Source organism: Sinocyclocheilus grahami, unplaced genomic scaffold (genome assembly GCF_001515645.1).
Source record: "Sinocyclocheilus grahami isolate Dianchi unplaced genomic scaffold, SAMN03320097.WGS_v1.1 scaffold613.1, whole genome shotgun sequence".
In the NCBI taxonomy this organism is placed as follows: Eukaryota; Metazoa; Chordata; class Actinopteri; order Cypriniformes; family Cyprinidae; genus Sinocyclocheilus; species Sinocyclocheilus grahami.
In genome coordinates, this window is record NW_015505792.1 from 520,899 (window position 1) to 534,276 (window position 13,378).

The 13,378-nt window shown below is 40.5% G+C and overlaps 1 protein-coding gene across 1 annotated transcript in view; it reads left to right on the forward strand.

Annotated features, from left to right (window-relative positions):
* paf1 (PAF1 homolog, Paf1/RNA polymerase II complex component) overlaps window positions 1–327 on the forward strand; it is a 15,638-nt gene extending 15,311 nt beyond the window's left edge. The window contains exon 15 of the mRNA XM_016241139.1: window positions 209–327. Coding sequence (XP_016096625.1) covers window positions 209–254 — 46 coding nt within the window. The 3' untranslated portion in view covers window positions 255–327. The remainder of the gene's footprint in view (window positions 1–208) is intronic.
* Window positions 328–13,378: the final 13,051 nt, after the last annotated feature.

Genomic DNA, 13,378 nt, shown 5'->3' on the forward strand with positions numbered 1-13,378 from the left:
GTGTGTGTGTGTGTGTGTGTGTGTGTGTGTGTGTGTGTGTGTGTGTGTGTGTGTGTGTGTGTGTGTGTGTTTCTCCTGCAGACGTGCCGTCCTGGCTGAAGAGTCTCCGTCTGCATAAATATGCGTCGCTCTTTTGTCAGATGACGTATGAAGAAATGATGATTATCACAGAGAAGCACCTGGAGTCGCAGGTGAGCTCCGCCCTCATCAGCTCATGTGACCTCAAAGCCCCGCCCACCACACTTTCACATTGAAGCTGTTTGTGAAGTGATCATCCTGATGAATTCTCCAGGTTTTGATGCAATATACACCAGCAAGCAATAAAAATGATGCACAATTTAATCGTATTTTAATCCTGATCTCAACTATATTGTTTGTGATTGTGTTTGCTGAATAAATGCTTTAACTATCTGTGCTACAATACAAAGTCTTTTGTAGTAAGTTTTAACCTTCATAATGCATTCATATACTATTTTTGTATTCTGGGTCCATTTGGAACCAAATCATTATTTTATCAAACTTAGTAATAACTTTTATATGGTAATACATTTTTCAATTAAAACCATATTGTGTCTGATCAACAGTGTCTCATTAATCAGTGAATGTGAATGTTACCTTGTTATTACTGCATTTTGCTCTTTTTTTTATTATTTTTTTATTTTTATTTTAAATAATTCATGAACTACACCAAATAAACCATGATGCAAATTCCTTATATTAATTTCAATAATTGCACAAAAAAAAAAAATCCTAATTTTAATTACAATTGTTGGTCAAAAACAGTCCAAATTTAAGAAACGCAATGACACAATGACATCAAAACAACATAAATATTACTCTGAAAAGTTTTCAAACAAAACAAATTAATTTTACTTGAATAAACTTACACTTTCAGATGAAAAACAGTAATCTTCAGGATCAAAAGGGACCCGAATGTGTTATGAGGGTTAATAGATAAACAACATAATTTGGAATTATTGTAATCAATATTAGCAACTTCACTTGCTGTGTGGCGTTTGTTTCAGAACGTGACGAAAGGAGCTCGACATAAGATCGCTCTGAGCATACAGAAGCTCCGAGAACGACAGAGCGTCCTCAAATCTCTTGAAAAGGTGAGCAATCAGTCAGTGATCTGGATTCGTTGGTGTTCTGCACATCTCGAACCGTCTGCTTAGCGTAGATCGTGTTGTTGATTTCAGGATATTCTGGAAGGCGGGAACGTTCGGAATGCTTTACAAGAGCTTCAGCAGATCATCATCACGCCAATCAAAGTCTATGCCCCGCCCACTGCTGCCCAGAAGGAGGTGGAGCCTGGAGTCACACCTGTTGATAAAGCAGCCAATCCCGGTGAAGAGAAGGAGAGTGAGGGCTTCCAGACCCACAATCCTCCAGCGTGTGACGGAGAATCACCGTCTGCACCCATCGGTGACGGAGACGTCGCAGGACATTTCACGCGTGTGATGGGGAAAGGTACACACACACACACACACACACACACACACACACTCACTCACTCACTCACTCACTCACACACTTACTCACTCATTCACACACACACTCTCTCTCACACACACACACACACACTCACTCACTCACTCACTCACTCACACACTTACTCACTCATTCACACACACACTCTCTCTCACACACACACACACACACTCACTCACTCACTCACTCACTCACACACTTACTCACTCATTCACACACACACTCTCTCTCACACACACACACACACACTCACTCACTCACTCACTCACTCACACACTTACTCACTCATTCACACACACACTCTCTCTCACACACACACACACACACTCACTCACTCACACACACACACACACACACAGATGGATAAAATGAGTATAAACTTTTTATTTCAGCTAGTTGCCGAGGTAACATTTCTAATTTTAATGTACTAAAACAACTAAAACTGAAATAAAAATTAAACCTAATGCTGTCAAACAATTAATCGCATCCAAAGTAAAAGTTTTTGTTTACATAATATATGTGTGTGTACTGTGTATATTTATTATGTGTATATATATATATTATTATTATACACACACATGCATGTATATATTTAAGAAAAATATGTTTTGTATACATATCAAATATATTTATATATAATATAAGAATATGAATATATAAATGCATAAACATGTAAATATTTTCAAAATATATGCTGTATGTGTGTATTTATACATAATAATTATACACAATACACACATATATTATGTATAAAATGTATATATTATGCGATTAATCATTTGACAGCACTAATTAAAACTATATAGAAATATATAACAAATACTAAAATTTACAAAATGCACAACAAAATTCAAAATAATAATAAAAACTATAAAAATATCTCAATACTAAAATAACAGTGATATTTATTTGTTTTCACAATTCACAGGTTAATGCGGATTCAAGAAATGTTATGAGATGTTTTATTTAAATAAATATAGTATTTAACTATTTTAGTTAGCTGTAATAACGCTGTGTGCAGCTGCTCTGTTTGTGCTGAGGGCGTCAGTGTGTGTTCAGTTTGTACGCAGCTGCTGGTGTCCAGACCGGACGAGGAGAACATCAGCTGTTACCTGCAGCTCATAGAGAAATGCCTGACCCACGAGGTGAGATGCGCTTCATTACTGACGCTCGTGTCGATGCTGACGCTGTCTGGCAAGGCTCGTCATGAGTGTGTGTTTGTCAGGCGTTTACAGAGACGCAGAGGAAGCGGCTGTTGTCATGGAAACAGCAGGTGCTGAAGTTGCTCCGCCTCTTCCCGCGGAAGACCGTGATGGACAGCGGCGTGTACCGGAGAGGGTGCGTGTAATGTGTATTGTATTTATTAAAGCAGTAAGCCCCCAGAAGCCGTGTATCCCTGTACATTCTGTCCATAAACAGGAATTTCCCCTGCTTATGAAAAAGTTACGTTCATATGCATTACAGTAGAGAATATCAGATGAACGTATGAACGGAACATATGTGTTACAATTGAAAAGTGCTAATTCTGAAATCTGAATAAAGAGTTATGCTCTGTATATTACACACATACTTTAATTCGCCTTGTATTCACTGTTTATGAAATTTTGTTAGTGTTTTTATCCGTACAGTAGACACTAACTGCAAATGTTTCAACAATGATTTTGTTAACGGCATTAATTTTGAAGCAGGTAATGATTTAAACGTTAAATTAATTTAGCACAGGTATATTTGTAGCAATAGCCAACAATACATTGTATGGGTCACAATTATACATTTTTCTTTTATGCCAAAAATCATTAGGATATTAAGTAAAGATCATGTTCCATGAAGATATTTAGTAAATGTCCTACCGTAAATATATCAAAACTTAATGTTTGATTAGTAATATGCATTGCTAAGAACTTCATTTGAACAACTTTAAAGATGATTTTCTCAATATTTAGATTTTTTTGCACCCTCAGATTCCAGATTTTCTAATAGTTGTATCTCAGACAGATATTGTCCGATCCTAACAAACCATACATCAATGGAAAGATGATTTATTCAGCTTCAGATGATGCATAAATCTAAATTTCACAAAATTGACCCTTATGACTGGTTTTGTGCAACGGACTTAAAGATATGAGGCTTTATTTCCAAGATGATGCATGGTAAGCTTTGAATTACAATACAGTAGAGCAATACAGTAGCAGAGGCTTTTATTATTCATTGTATATTCAAATTAATTTCCGATACTACTCATGTTTAATATTTAGTAAGATGGTGGTTTGAACACTTCCCATGGCTTCATCGGCAGTTTAGAAGGCAGTGAGTGATCCAGTCATTATATATAGCTCAGTGGTTTAATGGCTCTGTGTGTTTGTGCAGCTGGCAGCAGTACGGATCCAACTCTCTGCCCACAGCTGGATCTGTGAGCGCAGGATTGGGCCGCCGGGGCCAGAGGCCCTTCCAGATGCCCCCGCGAGGAGCTCCTCCAGCCGGACGCATGGGGCTGATGAGCAGCGGTCTGACCGGAGCATCACCGCGACACACGCTCGCTAACCCCCCCGCCGTCAGCACACAGGGCCGACAGGTCACACACACACCACTACATACTCACACAACACTGCAGGTGTGTTGAGCATCATATCTGATCCATCAGGCTTTTATGGCTCACATAGTCTGATACAGTGAGAATATGAAGGAAAAACTCAGTTTTATTCAGAGACTCAAACTGAGCAAAAATAGGAATTTGGTTCAGATGCTGATATTTCTATGATGAAATTCTGCTGCTTGTGATGTAAATCAGTGAGATGTTTATAACAGTACAGCAGATACTGACATAAAGTGATCTAGATATCAGTGGCCGCTCTATATCTTCAATAATATGTCTGAGTGAGATGAGAGTGAAATGCTCCAAACATATAATGCAGTGATTGAGAGCTGAAGAAATAAAGGCTCCTCAGAAGATGTGAGATGTTCTGGAGGCTTGTGAAGATCATTCCTCCGCTGAGGAACAGTGAAAGTAAAGCTTCTGGAAACAAACGCTCCTCAAAAGATCCTGAGGATCAGATTTGAGACTCTAAAACATGATTGATGGAGAATCAAGTAAAGCTGAGCTGCTTCATTCCAGTAAGAGTTCATCTGGAGATATTATTCTGACGCTTACTTGATTAAAGTCAGTCAAGATTTGACACGAGAAGCAGCAGCTGAAGCGGGACGCTTGTACAGTTACACTAAAAGAGCTTCGACTGGATAAAACACTCTAAACTCTCAATCACAGACAGATCCTGGTTCTCAAGTAGCTGACAGTGGTTGGTGTGATGGTGTGTTTCAGAATCTGTGGTTTGGGAATCCTGGAGGCAGTAACAGCATGCCGAGCCAGAGCAGAAGTTCAGTGCAGAGAACTCATTCACTTCCCGTTCACACGTCTCCTCAGACCATGCTCCTGTTCCAGCAACAAGGTACTGACACACCTGATCCACAGACGCTGCTTCAGCTTATATAATATAAATGCATGTAAATATCTTCAGAATATATACTGTCTGTGTGTGTCTTTATATGTACATAATAAATATGCACAGTGCACATTATAAACAAAAACTTTTATTTTGGATCCAATTAATTGCGATTAATTATTGCCCAGCACTAATTAAAAAGCATTAAACAACAAATAAAATTAGCAGCATTGTGCATAAATGTTAAAATAATGACATTAACAATGACTGCCAGATTTTAAATGAACAAAGAAGGTTGAGTGACTTACATTGTTACTACGTGTTTACATAATAGAAGTCTTGACATAAAAGGATCAACCTCACATTTCAGCCTTTAAAACATAATACATTATGAATTTTGCCGTGCAATGTTCACTCACGCTGCCTCTGTAAGCTGGACACAAAGCCTGTGAGCGCTCACCCTGACATTGATCACATGCTCTTGTTTTCATTCACAGAATGCCAAGTTCCGGGGACGGATCTGGAGATCAACCCCACGCTGGAGTCTCTGTGCCTCAGCATGACAGAGCACGCCTTAGGAGGTACAGCCAATCACAGTGCAGAGTCATCCCGTGTTACCCAATCACAGCGCAGCGTCATCCCGCGCTACCCAATCACAGCGCAGCGTCATCCCGCGCTACCCTATCACAGCGCAGCGTCATCCCGCGCTACCCAATCACAGCGCAGCGTCATCCCTCGCTACCCAATCACAGCGCAGCGTCATCCCGCGCTACCCAATCACAGCGCAGCGTCATCCCGCGCTACCCAATCACAGCGCAGCGTCATATCAGTTTAAATGTACTTAGAAATTTTATTTAATAATGCTCATTAATATTGAAAGAAAACATTTTTTCTCTCATCGCAGTGTTTTTGCTGTAGTTGCTGTAAAATGTGAAATTTCAAAGAATTAAAAAAAAATGTATTTAATGAAAAGGGGGTAAATTTAGTACAAACATAGTAAAACATGGTAAAAGCTTTGGAAATTTTGCACATTCACTCATTAATGAGAATTTACTGATGAGAGATATAGTTTTTTAGTTGGAAAAAAAAAAGAAATGATGACTGTTTTATAAGCTTGTGTTTTGCGGAAGTTAAATCTAGTTTTTAATGCGTTATTCCCATTCTCTCTCCGCAGACGGAATGGACAGAACGTCGACCATATGAGAACTGAACCTGAAACACTGCGCTCCAGCACACACACGCAAACAACACCGTCACTACAGACCACACACGACTAACTGTGTATACCTTCTCTAATATTTTTCTACTTTATTGTACTTAACTAAGTTTATTATAAAGGAAATACAGAAACTATTATATCGCGGGAGGGAGAGCAGGACGAGGAACGATGGTGCTTCTGGTCTGAGTAGCCGCTCGTTTACATCACTTCCTGCATGACCTCTCACCCCCACGACGGACTTCCTCCTGTGCTTTTCTGTGTTGGGACGGCAGGTTTAAAGCGGAGAGTTCAGGCGTCCCTGTGTTTATCTGTTATGATGCGTTCTTATTTCTGTCCAGGTACATGCGGTTTCTTAGCACTTATCCGTGAGATGTTTACCAGGCGTCACTACAGCCGTGAGCGTGTCCTGAGTTTGTAAATACGCAGGTATAGGCAAATCAGAATATGACCCGAGAGACTTTATCCAAATGATTTTTATACGCAGATCTATGAAGTAAAGACGCGAGATCGAGCTGTGCTCATCTGTTGCTCCGCCCCTCCGTGACTGACAGGGACGTCAGCCAATGACAGACTCCGCCTCCTACCGACTGATGCAAAAACCCACCAATCAGATTCCATTTCATCGTCGTCATCTTTTGAGTTCCTCCTGTCTTCACAGATTCGACCGATCGCAGCGGTGCTTCTAAACGTCAGATCTCTGTTCATTCATTTGTGGTGTGTCTTCTGTTCGAATGGTACAGTCTGAAAACCCCATTCAGCCTTACGGAGCATCAGAGCGCTGTGTGTGTGTGTGTGTGTGTGTTTTATACGTCTCCTAGACGCTGGTCTATGTCTAGTAAAACTGTATTGACTGAAAAACAGGCTTGTTTGCTTTATTTGTGTAATGCTTCGGTCTGTTTGTAGAGCTGAATCGCATGCAGCCGCTCAAGAACACCCACATCACTCGAAAACCCTAAAAAAAGAAATGTTTTTCATAAAGAAAGTGAAGCCTGTTTTCTATGGAAACTCAATTCTGCCGAGGCATAAAAAAGTAATTGCAACTTTTTATCTCACAATTCTGACTTTTCTCAAATTTGTATCTTGCAAGCCTGACTTTTTTTCTCAGAATCGCAAGATAAGAATCAGAATGGCGGTACATGAACTCAGAATCGCTTGTAATTCTAAATATAAACTCACAATCCTTTTTTTATATTATTCTGTAGTGCTTAAAAGGTTCTTCACAGAGATGCTATAGAAGAACCATTGTTGGTTCCACAAAGCACCATTCAGTCAAAGAAGCATCTCTTTCTTAGCTTCTTATAATCTGAAGAACCTTGTTTCGTCACAAAGACGCTTTTGTGAAACAGAAATGTTCTTCAGATGTTAAAGGTTTGCATTTAAGACAAAAAGTTATTCTGGCATCGTGAAGCAGCTTTAGTTTTAAGAGTGTAAACTCAGAATTCTGAGAGAAAGTCAGAACTGTGAAATATAAATTTGAAATTGCGATGAGAAAAAGTCAGAAATCTTGAGTTTATATATTGCAATTCTGACTTTTTCATCACAGTTCTGACATTACATCACAATTCTGACATTACATCACAATTCTGAGATTACATCACAATTCTGAGATTACATCACAGTTCTGAGATTACATCACAGTTCTGAGATTACATCACAATTCTGACATTACATCACAATTCTGAGATTACATCACAGTTCTGACATTACATCACAGTTCTGAGATTACATCACAATTCTGACATTACATCACAATTCTGAGATTACATCACAACTCTGAGATTACATCACAATTCTGACATTACATCACAATTCTGACATTACATCACAATTCTGAGATTACATCACAATTCTGACATTACATCACAATTCTGAGATTACATCACAGTTCTGACATTACATCACAGTTCTGAGATTACATCACAATTCTGAGATTACATCACAGTTCTGAGATTACATCACAGTTCTGAGATTACATCACAATTCTGACATTACATCACAATTCTGAGATTACATCACAACTCTGAGATTACATCACAATTCTGACATTACATCACAATTCTGACATTACATCACAATTCTGAGATTACATCACAACTCTGAGATTACATCACAGTTCTGACATTACATCACAGTTCTGAGATTACATCACAATTCTGAGGGGAAAAAGTCAGAACTGTGAGATAAAAAGTTGAAATTACCTTTTTTATTTTTTTTTATTCTGTAGGGGAAAAATTAGTATTTTGAGTTTGTATATCTCACTTTTTTTTCTCATAATTGCAAAATATGAAGTAAGAATTGTGAGATATAAACTTCAAAAAAATCGGAGAAAAAGGTTGCAATTACCTTTCTTTTTTATTCCTCTGTAGAAACAAAAATACAGAATTGTGAGATTAAAGCTTTGCAATTCCCTTTTGTATTCCTGTGTCAGAAACGGGCTTCCTTGGTTTTCTGAGAAATCTTTGATTGTTTATTGTCATGACTGTTAAGCACATTCCCAATTACTGCAATGCCAAAAATATTACAATTCCGTTCATCTGCGGCATGATGCGCATTTAATGAATTCTGATCTGAATTTTCTAAACCTGTCCAAACATGTTATTGTGATAGTTGAGTGAGATTTGTTCACAGCGGTGACAGTGTAGCTGGTTTGTGGTGATCTGGATCAGGATGAGAGAGGTCTGATCTGATGTCTTCTCTGTGTGCGGAACAGCCTGGCACTGCTTCACACTCCAGCTCTCGGTCTTCATCGATTGCTTCATTAACGTGGGTCATCGTGAGGTCAGGAGCCCATCCGTGTGGGCAAGAGAAGCTTTACTGGCGGGAAGCATTCCAAAGATGTGAGCTCTCTCTTCTGTCTGTCTCTCTGCGGTGAGACCTCGGGACAGGCCAGCTACTGGAGATCAGACAGATGAAAGGCGCTTGGCATGAGATATTATTATTATTCCTGACATCTGGAGTGATGGGACTTGTGTGTTGCTCTGTTTGGTTCAATTCTTCTAATATCTTTGTCATGCTTCTTACCTGAATGGACATCAGAATGGTAATAAATTGTTCATGTTTTACATTTACTGAAGACTTTCAGTGACTCTTTCTTTTGAGAGAGAGTGTGTGTGTGTGTGTGTGTGTGTGAGAGAGAGAGAGAGAGAGTGTGTGTGTGTGAGAGAGAGTGTGTGAGTGTGTGTGTGAGTGAGAGAGTGTGTGAGAGTGAGAGTGTGTGTGTGTGAGAGTGTGAGTGAGAGAGAGAGTGTGTGTGTGTGTGTGTGTGTGAGAGAGAGAGAGAGAGAGTGTGTGTGTGTGAGAGAGAGTGTGTGAGTGTGTGTGTGAGTGAGAGAGTGTGTGAGAGTGAGAGTGTGTGTGTGTGAGAGTGTGAGTGAGAGAGAGAGTGTGTGTGTGTGTGTGTGTGTGAGAGAGAGAGAGAGAGAGTGTGTGTGTGTGAGAGAGAGTGTGTGAGTGTGTGTGTGAGTGAGAGAGTGTGTGAGAGTGAGAGTGTGTGTGTGTGAGAGTGTGAGTGAGAGAGAGAGTGTGTGTGTGTGTGTGTGTGTGAGAGAGAGAGAGAGAGAGTGTGTGTGTGTGAGAGAGAGTGTGTGAGTGTGTGTGTGAGTGAGAGAGTGTGTGAGAGTGAGAGTGTGTGTGTGTGAGAGTGTGAGTGAGAGAGAGAGTGTGTGTGTGTGTGTGTGTGTGAGAGAGAGAGAGAGAGAGTGTGTGTGTGTGAGAGAGAGTGTGTGAGTGTGTGTGTGAGTGAGAGAGTGTGTGAGAGTGAGAGTGTGTGTGTGTGAGAGTGTGAGTGAGAGAGAGAGTGTGTGTGTGTGTGTGTGTGTGAGAGAGAGAGAGAGAGAGTGTGTGTGTGTGAGAGAGAGTGTGTGAGTGTGTGTGTGAGTGAGAGAGTGTGTGAGAGTGAGAGTGTGTGTGTGTGAGAGTGTGAGTGAGAGAGAGAGTGTGTGTGTGTGTGTGTGTGTGAGAGAGAGAGAGAGAGAGTGTGTGTGTGTGAGAGAGAGTGTGTGAGTGTGTGTGTGAGTGAGAGAGTGTGTGAGAGTGAGAGTGTGTGTGTGTGAGAGTGTGAGTGAGAGAGAGAGTGTGTGTGTGTGTGTGTGTGTGAGAGAGAGAGAGAGAGAGTGTGTGTGTGTGAGAGAGAGTGTGTGAGTGTGTGTGTGAGTGAGAGAGTGTGTGAGAGTGAGAGTGTGTGTGTGTGAGAGTGTGAGTGAGAGAGAGAGTGTGTGTGTGTGTGTGTGTGTGAGAGAGAGAGAGAGAGAGTGTGTGTGTGTGAGAGAGAGTGTGTGAGTGTGTGTGTGAGTGAGAGAGTGTGTGAGAGTGAGAGTGTGTGTGTGTGAGAGTGTGAGTGAGAGAGAGAGTGTGTGTGTGTGTGTGTGTGTGAGAGAGAGAGAGAGAGAGTGTGTGTGTGTGAGAGAGAGTGTGTGAGTGTGTGTGTGAGTGAGAGAGTGTGTGAGAGTGAGAGTGTGTGTGTGTGAGAGTGTGAGTGAGAGAGAGAGTGTGTGTGTGTGTGTGTGTGTGAGAGAGAGAGAGAGAGAGTGTGTGTGTGTGAGAGAGAGTGTGTGAGTGTGTGTGTGAGTGAGAGAGTGTGTGAGAGTGAGAGTGTGTGTGTGTGAGAGTGTGAGTGAGAGAGAGAGTGTGTGTGTGTGTGTGTGTGTGAGAGAGAGAGAGAGAGAGTGTGTGTGTGTGAGAGAGAGTGTGTGAGTGTGTGTGTGAGTGAGAGAGTGTGTGAGAGTGAGAGTGTGTGTGTGTGAGAGTGTGAGTGAGAGAGAGAGTGTGTGTGTGTGTGTGTGTGTGAGAGAGAGAGAGAGAGAGTGTGTGTGTGTGAGAGAGAGTGTGTGAGTGTGTGTGTGAGTGAGAGAGTGTGTGAGAGTGAGAGTGTGTGTGTGTGAGAGTGTGAGTGAGAGAGAGAGTGTGTGTGTGTGTGTGTGTGTGAGAGAGAGAGAGAGAGAGTGTGTGTGTGTGAGAGAGAGTGTGTGAGTGTGTGTGTGAGTGAGAGAGTGTGTGAGAGTGAGAGTGTGTGTGTGTGAGAGTGTGAGTGAGAGAGAGAGTGTGTGTGTGTGTGTGTGTGTGAGAGAGAGAGAGAGAGAGAGAGAGACTGTGTGTAGGTACATGAGCTGCTGGAAGTGTGTTTTTTGCATTAATAATGAAGATGATTTTTATGTATTTATGAGTCGCTCAGGTCTCTGTCTGATGAGGACATCAAATATTGGCTGAATTCTTTCTCATATTACTTGCTAGTTTCTTTAAATCTTTAAACGTTAAATCCAAGTATTTTATTCTGAAGCTAGATCTATACCAGGGCTATTATCATAAACTAAAAAACAAAACTCATTTTATATAAAACTTATTTTATCAAACGTATTTATTCTATCTAGTCGCCAAGGCAAGATGTCCCAGTTTTGTTTAGTTGAAGTGCTAAAATAATAGTCAAATATTAGTGCTTTGCTGTGGGTTTATTTTCTTTCTAACACTAATCTCCCCAGACGGCCGTGAGCGCGCACGGACACGCGCACCGGCTCTATCTGTGCGCGTGCGCGCCGCGGGAGCGCGCAGAGCTCATCATGTCCTCCAGCTGGATTTCTCTGTAGTCTCTCCCCACAAACAGACACGATCAAGTCATCTTAATCTTCATCATCATCATCATCTGTTCTGCTGTGCGCGCGCCCGTGTGTGTGTGCGTGATGCGCGTGCTGGCGGTCTGGTCGGCGGCGTGCGTGTTCTGCGCTGCAGGTGAGGACGCTTCTGTCTGCTATACACCTGCATCAGTGTCCTGTATGTCTGGATGCAGACCTGATTTCACACAGCAGCAGCAGCGGCTCGCGTTACATAATCGATCAGACCTGCGTTTATTATTAGATACTTGATTAATCCTTCACTAGAAATGATATTGTTACAGCAGCAACCGCAATTCAATGCATGCACGCAGACATATCTACCTAAAATAAGACTCTTACACACACAACAAAATAAATTCATGCACATTACCCAATAACATACATGAAGATGAATGCACATTCAAACGGCTGCTTGTTTAATGTCATGCTCTGATGGTGTAGTCTGAGCTGATCAGGTGAGACAGGAATAGCAGTTAATCTGGGATTATTGTCAGGTGCACGCAGAACTACAGCAGCAGTCTGTTTATTCAGATTAACTGCAGCAAGAACACCTGTGCAGGTTGAGATTTAGGGCTTTTTGGTTGTTCATAGTGGGGTTTTTCAGACTTGTGGAAAGAAAACATCCAAAAGACACTGTTACCTGTTTCTTTTATAGCACTTTATCTATTCGTGTCAATAGATTTCAACTACAACACATATTTATAAAGGCGTTTTCTCCTGTAAATCTCCACTTCAGCAGCACTTACACACACCTTTACATTTGTATTCCTGAAGGTTTGTTCATATGTAATTGGCTTGATTATATACAACACTGAAAATATATAGTTTTCTGTCTGTTCTAAGTACTTTCCTGAATTATGACAAACACGAGATTCCCTCTGTCTCTAATATGTCAACAACAACAAAAATGAAACAAGAATTTTGGACTTCATCCAGTGTTCAGGTATATATTTCATATTTAAATGAAATAATTCCTCATTTGCATATTTAAACCTAACATTTTAGAACACTTGCGATACAAAAAATGTTTGCAATTATCAATGTAATCAATCAACTGGGTAAGTTATGATTTTCACCCAATTCACCTCGCCTTAATAGACACTAATGATGATGATTAACACTTTAATGAAACGCAGGGCCACTCATATACACGCCTGCCAATATTCCCTCAGACAGCAGCATTAATATACATGTTTATTAATGAGCCGCTTCATTAATATGCGCGTTAAATGAGTGTTAAAGAGACAGAATCAGGATATTTAGAGATGAAGGAGTTTAAAAAGCAGCAGTTCTGCTCTCACATGGGTTATTATCGTTAACTACTAAAAACTGAAATAAAAATGAATAAAAACTAGGGTAACACTTTATTTTAAGGTGCCCTTGTTACACAAGTTAGGTGTACTTATTATAATAACAATAAATTATGCATAATGCAAGTAACCTTAACCCTAACCATATAGTAAGAATTTATGCTTTAAAAGTAGCAGTTTTCATCCATAGTCTGTCCGTTTAAACGTCTGCGTTCAGCTTCGAATGGCGTCTTTGACGACAGTACTCTATAAAAATGATTTGCATTCTGATTCTGACTTCCAAAGGCACAAAAATATATTTTGTTTTCTTATTCC